Source organism: Phycodurus eques, chromosome 14 (assembly GCF_024500275.1).
Source record: "Phycodurus eques isolate BA_2022a chromosome 14, UOR_Pequ_1.1, whole genome shotgun sequence".
NCBI lineage: Eukaryota > Metazoa > Chordata > Actinopteri > Syngnathiformes > Syngnathidae > Phycodurus > Phycodurus eques.
In genome coordinates, this window is record NC_084538.1 from 7,592,577 (window position 1) to 7,606,276 (window position 13,700).

At 43.3% G+C, this 13,700-nt stretch overlaps 1 protein-coding gene across 1 annotated transcript in view; it reads right to left on the minus strand.

The window, feature by feature from the left end:
- Nucleotides 1-3,003: 3,003 nt before the first annotated feature.
- Nucleotides 3,004-13,700, minus strand: part of msrab (methionine sulfoxide reductase Ab) — a 39,051-nt gene continuing 28,354 nt past the window's right edge. The window contains exon 6 of the mRNA XM_061696913.1: nucleotides 3,004-3,177. Within this exon, the coding sequence (XP_061552897.1) occupies nucleotides 3,004-3,177 (174 nt within the window). The remainder of the gene's footprint in view (nucleotides 3,178-13,700) is intronic.

The window sequence follows — 13,700 nt, forward strand, 5'->3', positions numbered from 1 at the left end:
TGGGTCAGTACACATTTGCTTCATTCAGTGAGCAAGACGAGAGTTGTGGCGGGACAAATTGTGCCTGCTTACAGTGCCCTGAGCATCCTACAGTTCCTGGATAACAAGAACATTGCCGTTCTGAATCAACCTCCCTACTCTCCCGTCCTAGCTTAGTGTGATTCCCCCCCAACTTAGGGTCGTAAAGGGGGACCCGTTTTGAAGATGCGAACGACATCGAGATGGCCATGATGACGGAGCTGCGGAGAATCCCGGAAGAATCCTTCCAGCAGTCCATGAAGGTGGCAGAGAATGTCGGGAAAGTGCATTAGGACTCCAGGAGCATTACTTCGAAAGGGGAAAATCTGTAGTTTGTGGGTTGTATTTGAAATACTTTATATCTTTTGTGACACCAGTCCTGGAAAATTTCCGACACACAGTAAAAACAAACTTGCCTTTTTGTGCATAATCAACATCTACTGGCAGAACTGAAATGAAACAATACTAACCACCACTTAGGAGCACTTGCTGTTTTCATCTCTGCTTTCACTTACAAACAATATTATACTTGCGGCTATGCTAGGAAGGAAAAACCTATCTCTGTTTGGCACTATTGTTCGGCCTTGGCGGAGGTCTAAGATCATTCTAGTTAAGGAGGTAATAGTTTTCACACGCACAAAAAGACGACAACGTGCCAAATTAAATTAAACAAGGTGCCGGAGAGCAACTAGCTGTCCCTACCACATACCTCTCAGTGTGGTTCCATCAAGCAAGCCACAGCACACACGCGCGCACGCACGCACACACTGCTGCATGCAGACACATGCAAAAATATCTGTCCCAATATGAAAATAGGCCTCGAGAGGTTGCACCTGCACGTGTGCCCTGGTCCACACCTACACACAGGTGTCAGGATGTGACATGCACACACACACACACACATAATAAGAGGAGGGAGGGGGAAATATGAGAGCGGTGTGAAACAAAACTGCGGTTGACCAAAAGGCTTATTTGGAGATACGATCTGTGTGTGATTTTCATTTTTAAATAATCTGAGGGAGTGATTTGTTTAAATGTACGACGACAATGTGTGCATTTATTTGAAAGAGAACCCATTTTATGTCGATACGCCGGGTTTTCTCCATACGTCCACGTTACATGGCATGGTTCAGGATGAGCGCTCAGTGGGAACGTTTGCGCTAGTGACTCATTTGCACTAAATTAAACGACGCTGCGCAGGTGATGAGTAATCTGCAGCCAGATGGAATTCACCTCATCAACACAGACAACAATGTGTCATTTCCCAAGTTTGACTTATGTAAATTATATCAGTCAACAATTATTCAAGCACTATTATTTGGATAAATTCGACCTATGTTATAGTGATGTGCTACAACCACTAAATGATACAACACAATCAATTATTACTACATTATTGCTTAATTGAAAACATTCTAATATCATTTTCCATTAAAAATAGTTATTAATATCATTTTTGTTACTTAGACTGGCTACACATATATGCCATACAAACATATGACGCCATCATGTGGAATAAGACTATTACTGCATCCCAACTGAGCTCAACTGCTCGGAATATTTATTATTTTTGTCTCTTCTCTACAGCATGGGCTCCCAAACTTTTTGGGTCCAGGGACCCCTTACAGGGGAATTTTTTTTCGCTTATATTCCTCACGCCAAGTAACCCTAACTACACTGTGCACCCTTAAATGCCACAAGGATTATTTCTTTTTTGTGGAACGCTTGAAAAGTTGACACTTATTTACATGGGGCAAACCCCAAGGAGTTGCAACATTTCATTCACGACAGGGTCTCACAAAATAAAAGATACAATAGGATAAGTTGAAAATACTGCTACCACTACTGATAAGAATAGAGATAAAATAAAGTAAGACAGAGGGGAGTGACAGTGCATTCAATTATACACAGACATTATTATCTTGTTTCAAACCTAATTGTCAATGTATTTTTAAAGCTATGGAGTGAGGACAACAAATTAATACGAACAGGTAGAGCGTTCCAGTTACATAGGCCGATGACTTAAAGGCTTTCTTGCCAATTTCTGTGAAAGAGAAACCGATCTGAACTTCGTCAGGTGTAATTGGATTAGCTATCCAACACAAAATGGCTTCATGCAAGACAATTCAATCTAAGCATCCATGAGCTGTTTAATAAAAGGGAACCTAACCCAATTCAAGTGAATTACATCCAATATGTATCCATAGTCGGCAGCTGATGAACAGAGAGAAGCTACTTCACAATAACACAATCGTTGTTGCCGACTTAGCTATTTAGTGTCTCTATGTTCCTATTTCTAAGCCCTCTTGCCACTATTTTCACCACTAAGTTTAATTCCCACTAAGAATCAGCCAACATTAGCAGAATCATTTTCCCGTCGTTTTCCAAATAGCAAGTAAGGAGCCCGGTGGAAGGCAATCGCACAGTCAAATGTCAAAGACATGGCGTCCCATTTCTACATTGCACAAGCAGCGATGTGGCCACGTTAGAAACATTCGAGCCGCAGTATGTGCTTCCAAGCTGCAAATATTTTCCCGAGCTCACCTGTACAACTCTACAAGATAAGAGCGTGAAAGAGCCAGAAATGCTGGATGCCTCGAGGGGTGTCAGATTTATGTGATAGGTTAGAATCATATCAGAACTTGTATTAGCCAAAACCTTAAGTGGGGTAGGCAGAAGTCATTACTTTCGTATGTTTTCTTGAGTGGCGTGCCGGTGGCTAAATTTAGTTATGCGCTTTAAAAGAAAATTTACGACATAATGTATTGACAATTATTTTGCAGAACACCATGTTATAGTTGGTCCAGGGACCCAAGTTTGAGAACCACAGCTTCACAGTACGTGTTGATTAAACATGATTAACCTTTGATTACATCACTCACTATAGTAGTCACTATTAAGTCTAAGGTGGTGCAGAACTGATTGTTTCTGTCACTGCCTCAATCACGGGAGAATGAACCTTTAAGTGATCCTCCGTAGCGTTGCTTACGGCTCCTCTTTCCCCGCTCCGACGGGGCAGGAAATGCCGGTGCCTTTGAGGCCGCAATAGCCTTGGCGTATCTTCTTCGGGTACTGCTGGTGGTAGTCCTCGGCGTAGTACAACTGCTGCAACTCCAATATTTCTGTTGCGATGGCATCCATGCCCTTCGCCTCCAGCTCCTGTGTGTGAGTGTGACACCACAGTGCAGTTATCCCAAAAGTATAGGGAAACAAAAAAAAACAAAAACAAAAAAAGATTAGTTTGTTGTGTACGTTACAACTGAATTGTTTAAGTTACAGTGGGCAGGGGTGGGCAAACTTCTGTGTGTGGTAAAAACAACAACAACAACAAAAAACAGGTTTTCTCCAGGTACTCCAGCTTCCCCCACATTCCAAAAGCATGCATATTAGGGTCACTGAAAACGAAATTGTCCCTAGATGCGAATGCGAGCGTGAATGGTTGTTGCATGTAAATTAAAAGCTCAGACACGCAGAGAATAAGGTACCATTGTATTAGTAGTTTAAACCATATACATACTGCATAACCTACTATGATCATTTCAAACTCATTCTACAACATTACCCTTCAAATGAATGATACACAGACGATTTGATTGAATAAAAATGCACTGGAAGTGTGCGTGTACATGCAGAGGTGGGAAAGATTCTCCGCAACCTCCGCTAACAACCCAGCCAAAACTTAGCTTCTCTCTGACATACAAAGATCTCAGGCTCAGTTACGATGTATCACTTCAACAACACTTCATTGACATGAATTACTACTTTCCGATTAGCCAGGGCGTTGGCCCCATCTTGTGGCATCTGAGGGCACTACGGAAAGAGCACAAAAATACAAGAAGGTGAGTTTTTTAGTGAATTGGGGGGAATAGATTCTACAGGGAACAACAACAAAAAATAAAAAACGCAAAACGGTGAATAGCCAACTGCAAATAGGCGTGGCTTAACTGTACTTTGGGTTGATGGAATATTCAAAGTCGTAAACAATAAATCCATCCATCCATCCATTTTCTGAGCCGCTTCTCCTCACTACGGTCGCGGGCGTGCTGGAGCCTATCCCAGCTGTCATCGGGCAGGAGGCGGGGTACACCCTGAACCGGTTGCCAGCCAATCGCAGGGCACATCGAAACAGACAACCATTCGCACTCACAGTCATGCCTACGGGCAATTTAGAGTCTCCAATTCATGCATGTTTTTGGGATGTGGGAGGAAACCGGAGTGCCCGTAGAAAACCCACGCAGGCACGGGGAGAACATGCAAACTCCACACAGGCGGGGCCGGGGATTGAACCCGGGTCCTCAGAACTGTGAGGCTGACGCTCTAACGCTCTAACCAATAAATCCATAAAATGCATTTACAAAAAAATCCAAAGAACTTCTCAACTTCCTGCAAACCCACACAAATGTTAAACGCTGTTTTATATCTGCAGCGCATCACGTGTGAACTTTCCGTGTCGGGCGAGGATGGCAAGCGTTTGAGTGACAGAAGAAAGGAGCACAGTCTTCTTTCTAGTGCAGCGGTTTCCCCGCTGCGGGACGACACATCATCCGCTCTCTTTGTTGAGAATTCTTTACGACGCAGGTTGGCACTTACACTTTCCTAAACACCTTGAGAGGAGACTTCAAACGCTTTCAGACTCTCGCTGAAGCAGGGCCGTGTGATTTTCTCCATCAAATAACCGCAGCATCCAGGCGGCTACGGATCAAAGCGGGAAGACAACAAGTTGGCAGCGTGTTGGGACCGGCTGTGGGCAACAAGTAGCTCGAGTCGAGGTCTTCACACATCGGAACGATCCAGAAATGAGAAGCTTCACCTTCTGGGAGCTGGGGAGGAATTATTGCCAGAAAGTGTTTATCAGAAAAAAAAAAAATTCTCCGCATGGACAGGTATCTGTCGTTGAAGACACAACTTGCACTAACGTAGCCTCCAGGGACAGTTTTTGGACTCCCTGTGTTTAGGAACTCTTGATTTTTTTGTAATTGTGCCATGAAACAAAGGTGATGAAAATATAACGTCAATGCCTACTATGTTAAAAATGTTTTATTGTAATTATACCATCTTGTGGTTTTGCTGAAAACCGACCTAATTCCAGTTTCTTTGCTGAGGCCAAAGCAATAACTGTATTTCTTTGGCACCATCTGGTGGGATCTTGGTGCTTAAGTGAGTTGAGGAGCTTCATTTAGACAAAAATAGTCCTTTGCTGTCATCTTGTGGCATCATTATTACAATACAGTACACACATTTTTGGGGTGGAGGGGGTGTCAAATTAATTGTCAATTGTCAATTACCCATGTATTTTCACTGTTATCGGGGGTTTACTGTACTTCCACTTTAGTGATGTTTAAAAAAACTTTTTTTTTTTACAGTAGTACATTTGTATCTGTACTTTGCCACCTCTGCATGTGACGCTAATGATGACACGCGGTGGAGAAAATGGATGGATGGATCCAAGAATGATCATCAGATCCCCAAAATAAGTGAAAATGATTGCACAGGCAGTCAGGTAGTTGCCATCTCGGGTTGTCCACACGGGGGCAGCGTGGTACTTGATATGCGGGGCGCTGCCGCAGAGGGTCGGCTAAATCAAAAGTGGTGCACCCTGCAGAGAGGCTGAGGCAACAGCTGACCTCAAGTCCTCGGCAGCTGCCTGCTACAATGTGAAGGCGCTAATCCCCTTGCAGGAGCGTCCGCGAGCCAAATCCCAGCGCATGGAATATCAGAAGGGACGCGCGTTTAAGCGTTTTTAGCGGCGTGACACAGCAGCATGTGCAACATTAAACAGCGTGCTAGCACAAACGCTGCTCGGCTCGCTGTGGCCTAATTAACCACTCATCACCACGGAACCACGGCGGTAGCGAACCCTTCGGGGCAGGAGGAGGGGAGGGGGGAAAACATAACATCCAAGCTACGCCAACCCCCTCCCTGCCTTCACCTAGCCTCCCTCACGCTCCATCCTACGGCAGTCACAACACGGCCGCCATTTTAGATCTATAAATCAGAATGCAGGGCCACACGCCGCCGTGGCTAACCTGACGTGGCTCCCCTCGCTTGATTGCAGCAGGAGCGAGCCGTAAGGAGGGCGAAACAGTCCGCGTGAACGAGATGTCGAGATCTTTACGTGATGGAAGCGTAATAGTGCGGACATTATTGTCACATTTGTGTCAAGTTGTGAGCTCAAGAGTGTGAGATGAATGTGCACAGAAATGGATGGCAAATGTTAAGGTTGAGGTTGGAAGGGGCTCAGGAGTTTACCGGGAATCAATTTAGGGGTACTCAATTTGGTACCTGGGACTTCAGTGGGGATTTACCTGATTCAATCCACCTCTTAATATCACATAGCAGTGATAGAAACCATAAACATCGTACAAAAATGCAATATACATATACATACATCTGGAACCTTTCAGAATCAATATTTATCTACTAACATGACAAATAAAATGCATCATACTCACAAGAGTCGCTGATTATTGAACGTTTTAATGTGTCCAGATTACGACTGACGTTTTTTGCGAGTCAAAGTTGGCTGTAACAAGTTTTGCTCTGACCAACCAATCCGATGTAAAAAGAAAACATTCTGATGTCCTGGAAGGGCCAGAACCTTTGGGCCTGTTAGGACACATTTGAAATACAATTAGTTAAAGACACAGTCCCATTGCTATCGTTTAAATTAGCTTGGCCAGCACCATCTTCATTCTTCTGAAGACCCTGGACAGAGTAGACTGACATGGCAACATACTGAGGCTGAAATCTGATTGGACAAAAAATGGAAGCAGTACAGCCAAGAGAAACGCTATGAAATGAAGATAATAGTCCAATAAATTCATAAAATTTCATTGAACATCTATTCGAATTCAGGTTATAAATGTATGTCAGTGCTTCTGACTCCTCACCACTGGGTACCGGGATCAAAGTGTGCGCCTCTGTGCACGTCAAACCACTCGTCTCGGTAACGTGATACGGTAGTTGAAAAAAGTAAGCCCACAAGCTGGCAAAAATGAGATAAGGGCCGACAACTTGGAAAGTCCATCAGTGTGAATGTTTTTTTGTGCACTGCGATTGGAGGGCAAGAAAAAGAAAGCTGCGTTTAAGAGACAATATTAGCAGTCCGATTTATAATACAGGTTAATCTGCCTAACACCGTGAATATAAAAAGTCTAAACACCTCTGTTGAAATGCCAGGTTTTTGTGATATAAAGAAATGAGACCAAAACCTTTTCCACCATTTCAGTAACCTATAACCTGTACAACTCAATTGGAAAAAATAAACAAAGTGAATGTTTTTGCACAAGTGTGCACTTTTTACACAACTATGGATGTGTTCAGAATTATCCAATCACATTTAAACTCGTGTTAAATGGGAGTCAGCACACACCTGTCACCATTTAAAGTCCCTTTGATTAAACCCCAAATAAAGTTTTTTTTGAAGCGACTCAAAAATATTTAATGGCGCACACTGGACATAAGAAACACACTTCAGGTGTTAGTGTCTCCCGTTACCCCAAGACGGGACGGGCTCATGAAAGAGAAGCAACAGCAGCTGGTGATGACGTGTTCCACGGTCTCTATATTCCCCCACTTTTTGTTCTTCAAAAAAAAAGGACTTTATTCTTTCATAAATATGACCTTTGTTCGAACAAAAAAAGATACTTTATTTATGCAGGGATATAATATTTATGTGATTGGCCCGAAGTAGAGAGGAGGAATTGGTTTATTATGTTATTTTTATTGATGCACCGGTCCCCATATAGATATACGCTATTTAAAATGATCCGATATATTTCATTGCAATTATGCAGAACCCCAGGGGTCCCCAGACTCCAGTTTCAGAACTACCGCCTAATCTAATACTGTACGTTCCGTGTGGAAACCCGAATAATCGGCCCATCGCATTACCTAATTGCCCTTACATTTGGTTATCCTCATTTTTAAGGCTCGTTATCAAGGTCAAGGTAAAAATTATGGCAAGCTTTCGCCCTAAAATGTCTTGAGTGTGACACCTGTTCTCGATGCAATCTCTCGTCATCTTTGCAAGGAAAAAAAGTAGCAGGACAACTATCGGTGTTTTCCATTGTTTAGTGCAGTCTTACTGCCACAACAGTGGAAAACAAGCTTTTGTGTGCGTGTGTGCGCGTGCACATGTTTCCGAGCTCGCCCCGGCCCAGTCGGCCTCCTTCATGCCTGTCGGAAACGCTCCCCCATCAACGACATGGCCGACCGGGTGTATTTCTACCCGCGTTCCCCCTCGCTCAGACCGCTGCTTCGTGCGACCGAGTCCTCCCTGCTCTCCAGCTAAGCAACAGAGAAAGAGAATGAGAGACAGTGAGAGCTCGAGCCCCCCTTTTTACCACTGCCAGAGAGACACGGGCCCCTGCAACACAAATAGGACGTGACACCCCGAGAGAGGGCGGAGGTTGTGGAGCGGAGAGTGGAAATGTACGCGGGTCCTATACCCCACTGTGTCACCGCCGTCAACCCCCACCCCGCAACCTCCCCCCGCCCGCCTTCCGAAGGCCGGCGGCCACGCTTTGACATCAACTTTGTGACACCCGATGACTCATGGTGAAGACATTTGAAGACGGATATGACCTCAATTTGCCGATTTATGTAATCACGCCTCAGTCTAATCCCGACGCAGACGCTTATTGCGACGTCGCATATTTTTTGGTTCATTGCGATATGGACTGAGCTTGGCTGTATTTTTATTACATCTGCTGAATGTAAGTGAAAATTATATTTTAGTAATTATTTCCAATATTCTAAAATAAATTCATTTTTTTTTTTTTAATGCTGGTTTTCGTGTGGGGAAATGTTTGGATTGCACCCACCTTAATCAATAAAATAATCACAAAAGGAAAGAAATAATAAAAGAGAGAATTTATATTTAGAGGCCTCAGAAGTCCAAGTTTATGGATTTTTTTTAATTTGTGGCCATACACAAAAAAGGGATGCACACAGGTTGAAAAGGGAAATCTTACATTGATGTGGTACAATGGAGGAAGGGGGAAAAAAAAAAAAATCAAACGTGGGATTGCTTGCTTGTAAAATTCCGATATGTCAAAAAAGTAGAACATGAAATTCCATCCTTGTGTGAACGTGTGTGGGGGTATGTTTACCCCCTTTGCTTTTACAGCGCGGGTCGGGCATCCATTTTCTCTACTCTTCAGTGAGCACTCCTACATTTTGTGAAGCGGGAAACCGCCGCCGCGCTCACATTCGGAGATCATTTTTTGATTTTAATTTTTTTCAATCAACGCTTAAGATTCGGTCCTCCCCTTTCCACACTTGTGTTTAACAAACGTGAGAACTTTCGAAAAAAGTCTAGACGTGACCTTGCGCGGCTGGAAAACTCACACACGCATTATGCACCATTTTAACACCCCACCCCAAAAAAACCCATTCCCAACCCCCACGACCTCCTTTCTATCTTTCAAGCTTATTAAGTTGATTTATCAGAAGGTACACTCACCCCTCCGAGGCCTTGCACACGCACGTACACAATGTGCAGGTTGGCTGGATAAAACCTATTGTTTTTTTACACACACACGCACACACACACACACACACACACACACCACACACCACACACCACACGCACACACAAGCCAGCTTCATGCCACCACCCTGCCCTCTTTCAAATCAACCCTTCGCATCGCTCCTCTCCCAGGGCCTGCAGGGTGAAGATGTGGGGTGAGGATGAGTCTAAGGGAGGAAAGCTGGAAAAAGGGGGTGAGACGGGAGTGGGGGTGGGACGGGGGTGAGATGCACTCCTCTTCTACGCTTGGCTCCAGAAGCCTTTGATGTTCTGCAAATTTCAAATTTCATTATAGAAGAACCCCCTTCTCCCCTTCCCCACTCTTGTGCTTAAACAAGCTCCCCCCCCCCCCCCCCCCCCCCCCCCCCGACCTCCCTCCCTAGGCAACCCCAATGCTGAAGTTAAGAAACTAAAAGCCCTGCAGAAGAGACTTTTCATATGAGTTAATTATTCATCGGGCTGGAAGGGTATGAACCAAATGTATGTCTGCACGTGTGTGTGTGTCTGGATTTTTTTTTCTTCTTATCTTTGACCTCACCCACTCCCTCTTGTCTTGTCACTTCATCAAATGCGCGCTGGCTTTTTTTCGATAAGACAGCAGACGGCCTTTTCGGAGGCGCACACTGTAGTTGCGCAGTGCCATTTTGGAGGCAAGAGTGGGGGGGCGTCAATGCGGCAAGGCGACCATTTTGGTTCCGAGCGCGTCAGACTTGCGTTCCCGGCGGAGCCCGGCGCCACTGAAGTCGCTGACAGATCGGTGGTGTCAGCAGCGTCTTTTTCGGTGGCACAGAGAGAAGGGAGGCTGTCAGATGTTTGTAAATGTGTGTTTTGTGAGCGGGAACTAGGTTAGAGACTCTCAGACGTCAATTGGGGAGCTGACGAGACAATACGCTCCATACGAAGGGCTTTTTGTTGCATATATGCGCCATTAGTGGTACTTTGGATTTGTTGATCTAAAGCACCAGTAGGGGTGTAACAGTACATGTGCAGTGAAATCCCGTTCATCGTGGAGGATACACTCCAGACCAATCGGCTAAAGGTAAAAATCTGCGATTTAGGGAGGACATGTAAAAAAACTTTTGTTGTTGTTGTTGTTGTTTTACCCCTCTTACACACTGTACACCACAGTTGAAAATGAAGTTCCGCTGATTCTGATTTTCCACATTAATGGGCTTCTTTCACTACTGACCGAAGCTTTGTTCGCATAAAAAAAGTACAAAAATGATCAGCTGTTGTTTAGAAGGCAAAGTCCCGGAAACGTTATTACTTATTCAAGGTATCTTTTATTGTCAATTCTACAATATATTCTACAATATATGTGAAATTTCTGTCTTCTATGGAACCACAGTGCAACAATAAACATTTAGTAATAAAACAAATTCAAAATATAGATCATTGAGCTTTTATAACTGTAATAACGGTCGAATGTGCTGTGAAGATGGGTCACGGTCAGCTGATTGTCAGTGGTGGGTGTGTTAGGGGGGCGGTTACCATCAGCTGATAGGTTGTCCCGCTTGTCTCTCTTATCTTATTACCTTCCTCTATTTATTTGCCTTCAATCACCTCCCACTGCCCTGGTCTCAGCTGCCATCCCTCTATCACCTCCGACCTCAGCCCAAGGCCAAGGTTGGAGGTCATCGTCATGGAAACCCCCCCCCCCCCCCCAACTCCCCTTGGCCTGTGACGGCTGACCCCTAAGTTAAAAAGGACGGTAGTAATTCGCTCCCCTCTGAATGGCTTTTACAGCTAGCTGATGGGAGGATCAACGGAGAGTTGGACGGACGGACAGATGCGACAAAAGCGGGAGGGGGGGAGCCCGGCGTGCGCCACTCCAACGACCTATGCACCCTCTTGTGCTCTTTCAGCACGAGGGCTGTAGAGCACGAGGATGTAGATGCAATTAACTAAACACAGGTGGCTTTGCCTAACTAAACGGCGTCCGACTCAGAGAAGTCGCCACTCCAAAGACAGTCACTCCATTGTTATTCAAACAAATGGGACAACACCACACATTACGTTTAGCGGCTACACAAGCACACTTGAAATCTGGAAATGTTGCTCAATGGGAGCAGAACAACTCCATATTAAAATTAAAGTGGGTCTTAATTTAAGCAGTGATGATGTGTACAGCATAATTTAGTGGACGCTCCAACATGTTTTATTGAAAATTGCACTGAAATCTAACATTGACCAACAGATCTTATATTTTCCTGTGTCTAACTCAGACAATCAATTAAGATAAAACGTTCTTTGACACAAATAGTGTTTTGAGGCTAGGGGAGACGTTTGTCATGGCTAGACCGCCGAACAGAAAACAGTTTGACCTTGCGTTGGATACTTTTCAAAATCTGCTCATTTAAAAAAAAAAAAAAACCCACATATTATTCTATTTAAATTAACATTTTAATGAAATTAAACGAGACATCAGCTCCCACTGTTACCTTGGGTCAAATATCTTTGAAAAAAATATTTTCTCTCCAGCGGCTGAATATTTGATAAGGTTCGGTTGAAAACTGTGACCAATAGAGCAATTGACACGAAATGTACTGATTTGATCTTTTACTGTGGATAAATCTTCAGACAGATATTGTTTGAAATCAATACTTCATCAGACTAAAAGTATTTATTTGACTGAACAATAATCTATGAATTCTTTGAGATGATGGGTTGAAAATCGTAAATTGGGGACGGGGACAAACGTGTCAACTTGACCTTGTGTTGGACAAATCTGCTCATCCCCCCCAAAAAAATCAATATTTGAATTAAATGAAACATGTGAAAGAGACCTCAGCTACCACAGTTACCATGGGTCAAATATCCTTTACAATCAATTAGGTCTTTGCTTCGACGCCTGTTTGAAAAGGATCAGTTGAAAACTCTGACCAGTCGAGGGTTGCCGAGAAGTACTGATCTGATCTTAAGCAAATTTAGCCTCGGGCAGATATAATTTGAAATCAATATGTGAGCCTGTTCACATGGAAATGTACATAATTTGCTTATCGAAAAATTATTCTTCAATATGTGATTGGAAAAAAATGGTTGATGCCAGGGAATTTAAATGAAACATTATTTCTCTTTGACCTAAGATACCACTGTTCTCAGGTCAAATATCCTTTAAAAATCAATAAGGTTCTCTCTCTCTCATGAATGTTTGAAAAGGATTGGTTGAAAACTGTGACCAGCAGAGATGTGATGTGAGACAAGATGTGAACTTTTACCTCAGCGAAATCAGAAATCTCGGGACACATACCGTTTAAAATCAATACTGGTCTTTTTTTCGAGACAGATCAATCATTTCAGAATGCTTGGAGATGATGGTTTGAAAATGGTGGGTGGGAGAATACTGAAAAGGCCTTTGACACAGCCATTTTGGGCCAAATAAAAAAATCATTTAAAATCAATAAGGTCACATAGGAAAGTGACACGTGGAAATTTGAAAGTGGCGGTTGAAAAATGCGACCAGCCAACCTCTTGAAAAGAAACTGAAACTAACTGAACCCAAACATGAATTATTCAAAATCAATATGATTATTGTTTTGACTATGAGAATAATTTCCACATATCTCAAAACTAGGAAAAATCAGCCAAGTATTACGAAAGGTAACGCTGACAAGAAATGTCTACAGTTCCAAAGACTAGCTTTACACAGGGTAATGTTGTAAGATGAGTTTGAAATTACAAAGTGTTTTGGGATCATAGGGTTTGACCTATTAATATCGGCATTAATAAATATTTTTTTTTGGGGGGGGGGGGGGGGGTAAATCATGATTAAGCAACAATGAATGCCACACATTTGACCAAATTCTTAATCTATAGACCTTTTCACCGTGACGTAACACATACTTCCAGGTGGCTGTAGCTCCGATGGCACCGCTAGTAAACAAACCCTTACATGACATTAGACCAAGGTAGAGCAATTTCTGAAACAGGGTAAATGGCTTAAAGGATTATTTTACCCTTCTTCTCAACCGCCGTAGTTTGAATGTGAAAAGTGAACACCGAAAAGAAGATGTCACATGAGGTAAATTGCTTGAAAAGGATACGGCATGCTGCCCACAATTTACATTTGAACACGTGAGTTGATGAAGTTGAATAGATGTGTTGGAAATTTTGACACAGTTAACAAGATCATTGAGGGGACTTTGGCTTT